Raw genomic sequence first — 10,456 nt, 5'->3', positions numbered from 1 at the left:
TTATCCTAATAATTAACTTTGATAGCTGATTTTAATGTACACGTAAAATAATCGAAATAAATCATTAGAAATAGTACTAGTTACTATACTTATTTGCTTTTAGATTTATTAGTTACTTAACTAATTTGTTTTTATATAATTTAGCTCAAGCCTAATTCGGTACATTCTACTTTTTAAAAGGACTATTTTTATTTTATTTGGTTTTTTACGCGCACACACATATATATTATTTAATTAAATGAATTGTTCATGACTCACCATCTTAATCATTGCATCTTTATTATACATGTCGTTGGATATAATCACGTATATTTTTTATTCTACAATTTTTAGAGAATGATAAATAAGTTAAGGATTTAACTATATGAAGGATATATTTTAATTGTATAATAATAAAATTTATTTAAGTCTTGTATGTATTTAATGCATTGAAAATTTATAAAAAATTATATTTTAATCACTTTTAGTAAAATTTTTTAATAATATTTTTAAAATATATTCTTAGAACACATTAAAAAATTCACAAGTTAATAGTGATTTTTATATTTATTTATAACTAATTTAAGTTTCAATCTCTTTACACTTTTTGTGTAATTTTATTTTTTTACGTGATTTATAACATTAAATACTATAGACTAATTTTTTTATTTTTAACATGTCAAATATTATTTTAATTAATAACATTACATAATTTTTAACGGATTAAATTTATCATTTAAAGTCTAAACTCTTCTATCAAATAACTCTGTTTTCTCTTAGAAACATAATCAGTTGATGTTTGATGGTTTTTGTCAAATTAAACTTAATTATTCTTTTATTTTTAGAGATTCTTTTGTCTTTTGGCGTCGAGGTTTATATATGCATATAGATGTAGACATAGTTATGGTATGATACAATGTATCGAGTTCCTCGCATTACAAAAAAGATACGAGAGTTCAAGTTTGTATCTGCAGCTGAGATTTGAAAAATAGAACACCTTGAAGTAATTCTAACTTCTAAGGAGTCAGGAATTAACAAAGCATAGAGATTACAGAAATTCAAGATGTTTGAATCATTATTTTCTTCAATAACATCTTTTAAAAATACAATTAAATACCAATTTGTGAAGAATAAAAAGAAGATGTTACAAAACATTGAATGCCAACCAGGGTAGGAACCCATGGAAGATTAAAATGCATTCTCTCAGACTCTCACACTATTCTAATCCCATATAAAAAACTTCATGAAGATTGAATTGCAATGTCTACCTCATTGCTCTTTTTGAGCTTTGGATCTTCCAGGCCTCCTAGGTTTGATTACATTACCAAGAAGAATCATTAAAATGGGAAGAATAGTTCCAATATAATACACACTTCCGAACACGGCAAGAGTTTCATGCAGGTTTAGCACCTATTCAAAATTCAGAGAAACAATAGAAAACACTATTAAAACACCAAATTTGAATGAGTTAAAACTATGAAGTATAAGCGACTAAACTCAAGGGTTGGAGAGGGAGTGAGAAACTAACCAAGAAACCGACGCTAGAGTAATTTATAACGACAAGTGTATAAGCAAAATTCAAAAACACAAATGCGTTTGCCATTGATGGGGCCGTCACTTGCTGCCATCTGTAAATGGCTGTTTCAAAAGAAACACAGCATGACATGTTAATAAACAGGAGAAAAGCATACTAGCTTTATTCTGATGTATTACCTCTTGAACCAGCAATCATTAACGCCGACTGAACAAAGAAGATGATGTATCCAGGATACACCCCCTACAACAATAAAGCCAGAATGTTATAAAGCGCAGATTCAACAATACAACTTACCAGCACAACAAAGCAGTTCTATCAACAAATTAAAAGAATTCCATCAAATTTTAAGGGTAACATTTTTTTGTAATACAAGGATAACTTGCAATGCAAGTAACTGGGAAAAAAATCAATCAAGATGCAGTATAAGTTTTACTCACATGCCAAATAGCACTAATGGTCTGTGTAGCAAGTAACTGAAAGAATCTGGGTTTCTTACCACTCTGAACAAGCCGCTCATAAACATCTAGCGCAAAACACAAACGATAGCATAATAAGATTTTCACAATTTCAGACTCTGAATCTAGCTTAGCTTATAAGAGAAGAAAAAAATTAAAGATGTTCAGAATTTGCAAGTTGTAACTATGCGATCTAAGCCTAAGATCTACGTAAATCAAGTTTCATGCCAAACTTTTGAAAGATTGGCTTTGTTCTACTTGAAGAAAAAGAATGCAAAGCTCAACAACAAAAAACTCACAATGACGAAGCCATGTGCTAACTTGAATATTCCACACAGTTGGAATCATAACAGAACTCTTTGCGAACTCAACACCTAAAATATCTACATTCTTCGCTCGATCCCATCTTGGCTTTGGTGGAGACAAATTCACCCAACCACTGAAACCAAGACCAGAGATGATAATAGAAGCTTCTGAAACTGACCAAATGAAATAATACTTCCAACGTGCTGTGAAGCCGGACATATATTGGTAACCAAACTTTTTCCAGAATCCCCATTCTTGGTATATAGGCTCTGTAAACCTGGACAGAGGAAAATAAGGGACTAGATACAAATACAAGGCCATGCAAAAACCAGCTTGGATAAGAGCCCGAATGGTTGCTCCATATGGTGATGGTGATGGCCCTTTCGCTTCTTTGCTCCAAATCTGCACAATAATGGAAAAAATATTAGGACTAAAATCATCACTATCTGTTACTAATTTCTATTACTAGTAATCAAGGCCATCGGTTTTGTTTCTTGTACCATTCTTCCTTCCACTACTATCCTCATAAGTAATTTGTTTAATTAACTCTATAGAGTTCAAATTCAAATTGTAACTTAAGAAAGTTAACTAATTTCCACATTTTCATTTTTCCCCAAGTTTAGGTAGTTAATTGATACTTATGTATATGTAAGTATAAAAAAGAATTCAAACATAATTACCCCCTTTCCTTCAGTCCAATCAAGATAATCCTTCATTTCAAAGACAGGACCAGCAAAGTGACTCCCACAGCAGAGGCAGTAACCAATATACTCAACCAGAGAAGGTAACTTCGTCAACCTGTATTTCCGTTGGGCTTCGCGTAAACCTTCTTCCTCTTTCAACAATCCATCATTGTAATTAAACGAACAAGAGATGATCTTCAGGGTCAACACCATTAAGGCCCCTACTTAGTAGTAACACAAAATAGTCAATAAACCAATCAACCAATCAACATAAATACCATAACCATATGTATATATAGGTAAGCAAAACAACGGAGTTACCACCTTCAATATCAGAAACATGGTACACCTGTAAAGCTACCATACAGTATATCAGCTACTGTATTGGTCATTGTTGAGAACTAATTGGTAGTTGTTACTTACGTAGTATAATATAAATTAATCCTAAGAAAATTAATTTTTTTTAATTAAACTATTTGATTTCCTTGTAAATGAAACAAGCAAATAAGTTTGCATTTAGCATTATAAAAAAATAGAAAGTTGGTTATGATTACTCAAAGTTAATCATCTAACATTTTTCTATTTGTAAAATATTTTTACTGTACAGACAAATTAAATACATTCCGTTATACATGACCTTCAATCACAGTAAGAAAATCGTAAACTAACGAAATTGAAAAAAGAAAAGAAAAGAAGAAATGAACGATGAACAAGTCCTCACCAGTGTCATCGATGCCACCATCCTTCCATACATCTCCACTCATGTAATACACATGGCTACACAAACAAATAAACAAACAGTCAAATCTTTTTTTTCCTTTTTGCCTCTCACTTTAAAAGCCAAAAATTGGAATGAAATGCATGAACGCAACTTTTGTCGTACACTCCTTCTGTTCTGAAATATATGTCACGTGGAAATTTCGGTACGTTAATAACTATGGAAGTGCATATAATAATAGAATGGATGCAAAAGCATTTTGGATATATAGGTAGCGTACCAGCCAATGAGATAACCGAATCCGAGGAAGAAGGTGAGGATGCCGCATCGGGGGCGAAAGAGGAGCATGGAGGAGTAACCAATCATGATCAAGACCGAGAAGTGCATGTTGGAAGACAAACCGAAGGAAATGTAAGAAAGGGAGACGCCGACGCCGGCAGAGTATAGATGCTTAGGGAGGCGGCCGGGGACGATGCGCCACAGGAAGCTGAGAGGAATGGTGGCTGCGAAGCAGAGGAGAAAGCGGAGCACGGGGACTGTGACGCCGATGGAAGCGGCCATGGGTTCAAGCTCCACCTCCATGGCCATGGCTTCTGATCTCTAGCAATGATTACAGTAGGTTGGGTTGGGTTGGTGATGTGTGATGAAATGAGAAGATGATGATGATAACGATGATGAAGAAAGAAGAGGTCGACCTTAGATTTTGAAACACGATTTCTGAATATGTGGGTTGGTTTTGTGGAAGAGTTTTGCTAACAAGTAGTGAATACATGTGTGTAAGTGTTTTATGGGAAAAAAATAATCTTTTACTCTTATCAAAGAGTTTAATTTTGGGTATTTGCTTTGGCACCATTACTAATTTATACGTTTTGGTACACGATATAAAAAGTGAACAAATAAAAATGTTATGTAGATTATATTTATCCATATTAGTATTTATTTCTTGTTTATTTTTTAAAAGTATTATATTATTGTATATAAAAAAATATCTTTATTAATAGTTACAAAAAGATAAATATATCCTTTTAATTATTTTTGTTAAATGACTAAATAATCATTTTAATATCCTTTATTGATATTGATTATTGATGAAAATCTTTGGAAATGAGTGATTGATTGGGAGGTGGTATAATTAAGTGTTGAATGATTAGGATATGGTGAATGAGTATTAAGCATGAGTAGTAATGGTTTAAGATGGTTTGAAATCTGAATTTGAAAGAGGAATTGGTAGAAATGCATAATTGTGAAATTTTGGTAAAAATCAAATTTTAACTAATTTTGATGGGGTATAATTTGGTTTTTAAACCTTTAAATTTTGTGAAACTTGTCTTAAATGAAAATTGGGTTTGTTTAGTTTATGACGTTCAAAGAACAGACGAAAAATTATTTTTAACGAAAAAGTTATGCACGTTTGAAGTTTATGGTTAAAAAATGAATTCTGTAGAAGTTGTAGAAAATTGAGGTCTTGCATACACACGACCCATGCGTACGCATGAGGGGTGTTACAGAATTGACAGAGTTTCATGTGCATACCATGCGTACGCACAAAAGCCAAGTTATGCGTACGTACGACCCATGTGTACACACAACTTGCATTACAGAATTGAATGTTTTTTATATGTACGCACGACTGTCCTGTTTTTTAAGAAAATGTGATTTGTGCTATTTTTCCTATCCAGTTCACTTTTTCACCTCTGTAACTCCTGTTTAAGGTCCACTAACTAGGATTTAAGCTTGGAAATGAGTTTGAGCACAATTAAGGGATGAAATTGATAAGTTTAAATAAGATTGTGGGTTGAAATGTCAAGAATACTGATAAGATTGGTGGTGGTCTGATCATATTTGTGCTGGCAAGGGCCAGGGTTATTCCCGCTTGCATACTTGTGCTGGCAAGGGTCCGGGTTATTCCCGCTTGCATACTGAACTGATGATTATATGTGATAATTTAATTGTTGGGAGCAAAGAAGGAAAGCTGTGTTGGTTTGACATGGACCTTTCATCTAAACCTTATAAAACTATCAAGTAAGTTTTGTTATTATCTATTGAATAAGCTAAATATTACTTCACTACATTGGCATTCATCTTACCCCTTTTGTTTGTTCTTTTGTTTGCTAGAAAGAAGTTTTGCGTCTTTACAAGTGCAAGATGAAAGCAAGTTATGATTGAATCAACAACAGATAATTGTATTATAAGGAAAAGTATGAGGAGACAATAGCTTTATTGTACAATGTATACAATGGGGTTTAATTGTAATTAAAATTAAATTATGGATAATTATTTAATTTTAAATTCTTTCTAATTTAAAATTTGAATTAAATAGCTACTTATTTTAAATTCCTCGCGTTGCCACCCTCCACCGCACTGAGCTCCCCTCTCGCGTTGCCCTCTTCAATCGCGCCTCAGCGGGCGCGTCCTCCCTCATGTTGCCCTCTACCATACTGCCGCGACACCAGCCATCGTAGGCACGGTCATTGAAGCTCGCCACTAGGAAGCTGTGCGAAGGCCTCCTCCCTGCTCGTCACCGAGATTGTTGCGATGCTCTCCCTGACTGACGCCCACTAACACGGTAATCTCCTCTTTGCAGTGCTGTTTCAATTTTTATGTTCTTCGTGCCAATAACTTTCCAGGTTTAAATAAAAGTGTGCTGAATATTTTGTATTTCTTTTTTAAATATGTTGGAGTTTCTTTTTCATGAGGTTGAATGTTTAATTTACTCATGCTGAATTTTTTTTCATGGATGAGACTTACATAAACTATTATTTTGTGGCTTTGAGAAGACCAAAGCTTTTGGGATGTTATTGAAGAAGAGTCAAGGTCTTTGGGTCCTCTTTGGGTCCTCTTGTTCTACTCTATAGAGTATGTTTGTGTGATACCTAGGATTTAGATGTTCTTTCATTTTGGAAACTGAGCACCATGGAAACTAAGCTCAGCACTACAAGAAGGGATTTTGCAGCAGAAATTTTTGGCTCTTCTGCTAAGCCTAGATCAATCAGGGCTCAAGCTTCTTCTGGTTTTTCTTATATTGCTTATTTATGCCTTTGATTTATTTGGTTTATTAGATATATTCTGAGATATCTATAAAGTTCATCAATGATATGTGAACTATGAGGTGGTTGATTTTGATTTGCATATACACATGTATATTAGATATACGTGATTTTCATTTTCATACCTAGACTGCTAACTTGATATCTGATTTTATTGTTAAATTACAGCAAAGATTCATATTGCAATAGAAAAGATGATTTGTTGGATAAATGGGCATGTTTGACAATATAAAAATAGAAATTAATGCATCGTAATCATGGATCAATTTATGGCTTTGATTTTGATTCATTATTTTTATATAGTTTTTCACTATTTGAAATTGCTATGTTGTCATAGACGGTAGGTTGTCTAACATCTTTAAATTGAGACACAATTCTGCATTTTATTGTGTTGTTTTTGTTGAGTATTTATATTCTACGTTGCAGGATGAAATATGTAAATCCATTTCTAAAATAGGTGGTATTGATGCAATACTCAAATGTATAGAGGACAGTGGTGAGCAACACAATAAAGTTGTGGCCAAAGTGTGTTGCTCATTACTTTCGAAGGTATAAGTCGAAACCATTTCTCCTCAAAGGCACCTGGAGGGGAAAAAAAGAGAAAAAGAAGATAGGGGTGTTTCTATGAAAAATAATTATTTTTCTACTACCTATAGTTCTTTTGAGCCAAAGTTTATTTTGGTATTTATATTTTTATTTGTTAAAAGGAAGCTATACCACTTGGAGCTGAATCTGTTATAACCGTAATGTCCTTGCATATGTTACATGATTGCCATTTTTCACACTACACCCAACTTTGAAGATATTGTCAACTTTAGCAAAACATCTTTCTAAAGTTGAATGTAACATCATTCTTTTTTTAATGTTGAAAGACTCACTTTGTATCTTAAATGTTTAATTAATCAGTTGGCAAGAAATGATACAAATAACAGTAAAATTGTTGGAAAAGGTGGGATGGATAAGCTAATTAAACTTTCAGCCGGGTTTAATGATGATCCTTCGGTTTTGCAATAGGTACAAACCTGCAATTTCTATTGAGAGCTTGTGTAAAATTGTTCAAACTATTAATGACACTATTTTGTAAAGATTTAGTGAAAATTTCCTGGTTTAATGTAAATTGTGCTGCTCCAAATGGTTTTAATTATTTATTATGCTTAATTGTATAATTATGCTTCCGTAGCTTTATTAATCCAAACTCCAAAGGATGTGAATTAACTGATTCTACGGTTGCTTTTGAAATGTGGAAGGAAATACTGAAATTCATATTTATTATGCAAATTCCTGTCTTCTGATAGATTTGATCCTTATGATTGCCAATATTTATAAGATCTAGTACATGTCCTGCAGAGACTCTTACAAAAAAGGTTTCCTGATATACTTGGATTTGTACCATATCTTGCATCTCAAAGCATAATAGAAATGGCGGAGAGGACAGAAGCTATCAGTGAAAATACAATTGTTTCTTCTTCAAGTCCAAGAGTTTTGAGAATTGGGGTGCTGTTTACTTTGAATTTCGTCATTGGAAGATCAGTAAAAGCCACAGCCACCTATTGAAAATCCTTTTCTGAAGACCCTTAAGAGAACAAAGTCTGGAAATGTTGTAGGATCAATAAGGGTGTTGAATGATGTGGGCGAGCTTAACAAGTTGCATAGGGATTGAGATATATCATATACTATACTTTAAGCCGTTTAAACGATGTTCATTTTACTATAATTACAGATGGTTCTATCCATTCTAAAGTGAATGGTTATTTTGGTTATACTATTTGTAGTACAATTTATTACCCTGTTGTGTTAATGTAAACAAAAAAATTAAAAGAAAAAATAAAATAGGTTGGATGTTCATTTTACTAAGTAGGTTGATGGTTGTTTTCATTCTAATTGGATGTTTAATTGATTTGGATTGAATTTAACATAATTTTGCCTGGTTAGAAGACTTTGTTAAAAATATTGTGAATATGGAGTCTATTATAAACTGAAATTTTACTAACACGCTTAATTTTGTTTCAGTTAGTCATTTTCTTAAAATTAAAATTAAAAAATTATTAAATATATGTCATTATTAGATTAAGTGTCTAATAAATGAACAAATTAATCGGTGTGTTTAATATAATAAGAATTCTTGCTGTTTATATTACTCTTATTTATTGATTTTTTTTCCGCATCAATGATTGAGATAAATCATGTACTATACTGTAAACCATTTAAACTAAGGCAGATGTTCATTTTACTATGATTGTGAATGGTTATTTTGATTTTAAAGTGGATGATTATTTTGGGTATACCATTTGTAGTATAATTTATGACCTTATTATGTTGATGTAAGCAAAAAATTAAAAGAAAAACTAAAATAGGCTAGATATTCATTTTACTAAGTAGGCTGATGGTTATTTTCATTGTAATTTGGATGTTCTATTTATTATTATGTTTCTTTTAGAGGAAAAAATAAATTAATAAAGAAGTTATAACTGTATTCAAAAATGCGTGATTAAGGACAAATTAGGATTAGTGGTCACTGAACATAGCACGTAACTTCCTATTTGAGATCTTATAGGCAAATTGACTCTGCTCTTTAATTTCTTTAGCTATTTTTGGAACGCTATGAATAGTTACTCACGCAATAGGTTCTCTGAAATCCAACGCAAGATTCTTTTCAGTTTATAACCAACTAAGAAAAATTATAATGACATGAGCAAAAAATATTGTAATCATTCCAGCTGCTAATACAAATAATTATAAGACTCATGCAGAGAAATGATGTCTTCAGCAAGAATTTAAGTGCTCTGAGAGACCGACTCGACCAATCATAAACACAACAATCAGAAAGGTAAATCAGAATCACACAATGCACCAATATGGCACACCCACACATCAAAGTCATTAGTGAAATTCAACCATCCAAATATTTATTAAAATAACCATCTGTTCCATGCCAATTCAGGAATGAATATTCGAGTTCAGAGTCCGCTTTAAGGACCATATATACATTTTCTTACTAAGATATAAGACAATCTTCAAACATCACCGTATTCAAACAATATGAATGATGATCATATGTGATCTCAACTTCAAACATTTATCAATATAAGACATCCTACCAACATGAAAAGTTCTTCAACGCCGATAAAAAGAAAAATAATTTGGGTGGTTGGGAGCCCAATCAGAGTCCACAATTAATCTTGCAATATCTATCATTGATGCTAAAAAGGAGAAAATTAGATCAAGATTTATTATTCTTCAATGTAATATTTCAGATTCAATGAAGACTTTAAGCATAATCATTACCCACCAACACATGAACCACAATCATTAGCACCAGGGGAATCAAGGGGGCTATCAAAATGTCCATTCACTAAATCAACAAGCATATCAAGATCCTAAACTAACTACATACTCCACAGTCTCTGCGATAATAAACAGCAACCACGGCTTTCTCACCATGGGTCATCAGGGATTTAATCAACAGCATATATACACATTCAAACATGCAACAGTGATTATCAATCCAAAAAAAACAACAAAACCCACTTACATTGGATGATTATGATTCTTATAGGGGTGATGTTCTTTGAGTTTCCGATGAACTGTACGTTGACGAGCAGGTGGGGGTTTCTTCCCTGGTCGGCTGCTCCGATGGTAGGAGATGAAAGCGCCCACGCGAGGAGAACTCGGCTGCTGCACGGTTCGTGGGTGACGGCTCCTTGAAGGCATTCCCGATCGCCGGCGTCGCG

General features: G+C 32.9%; 1 protein-coding gene and 1 long non-coding RNA gene across 2 annotated transcripts; one reads left to right on the top strand and one right to left on the bottom strand.

Annotated features, from left to right (window-relative positions):
* Positions 1-1,134: 1,134 nt before the first annotated feature.
* On the bottom strand, positions 1,135-4,447 carry LOC107489062 (lysophospholipid acyltransferase 1-like). Its single transcript, XM_016109840.3, has 8 exons — positions 3,959-4,447; positions 3,682-3,737; positions 2,958-3,181; positions 2,271-2,679; positions 1,954-2,039; positions 1,693-1,756; positions 1,508-1,617; positions 1,135-1,389 (listed from the first exon to the last, which is right to left on the bottom strand). Exons 1-8 carry the CDS (start codon positions 4,264-4,266, stop codon positions 1,249-1,251), a joined length of 1,398 nt encoding a protein of 465 aa, XP_015965326.3. The 5' UTR covers positions 4,267-4,447; the 3' UTR covers positions 1,135-1,248.
* A 1,571-nt stretch (positions 4,448-6,018) lies between these two features.
* Positions 6,019-8,557, top strand: LOC127747428 (uncharacterized). The gene is made up of 3 exons (XR_008009226.1): positions 6,019-7,274; positions 7,632-7,739; positions 8,073-8,557. It is a non-coding gene; the product is annotated as an uncharacterized LOC127747428 (long non-coding RNA).
* The last annotated feature ends 1,899 nt before the right edge of the window (positions 8,558-10,456 follow it).

This window comes from Arachis duranensis, chromosome 1 (genome assembly GCF_000817695.3).
Source record: "Arachis duranensis cultivar V14167 chromosome 1, aradu.V14167.gnm2.J7QH, whole genome shotgun sequence".
NCBI lineage: Eukaryota > Viridiplantae > Streptophyta > Magnoliopsida > Fabales > Fabaceae > Arachis > Arachis duranensis.
The sequence above is the reverse complement of the archived record's forward strand: the minus strand, read 5'-3'. Positions and strand labels throughout refer to the sequence as shown.

Excerpts from the sequence above, each read along its gene's own strand:
- LOC107489062 (XM_016109840.3), bottom strand. The coding sequence starts at position 4,266 with ATGGCCATGGAGGTGGAGCTTGAACCCATGGCCGCTTCCATCGGCGTC. Across the intron at positions 2,040-2,270 it reads TAGCACATGGCTTCGTCATT|ATGTTTATGAGCGGCTTGTT; the intron begins GTGAGTTTTTTG and ends GTTTTGCGCTAG. Across the intron at positions 1,618-1,692 it reads AATGATTGCTGGTTCAAGAG|CCATTTACAGATGGCAGCAA; the intron begins GTAATACATCAG and ends CTTTTGAAACAG.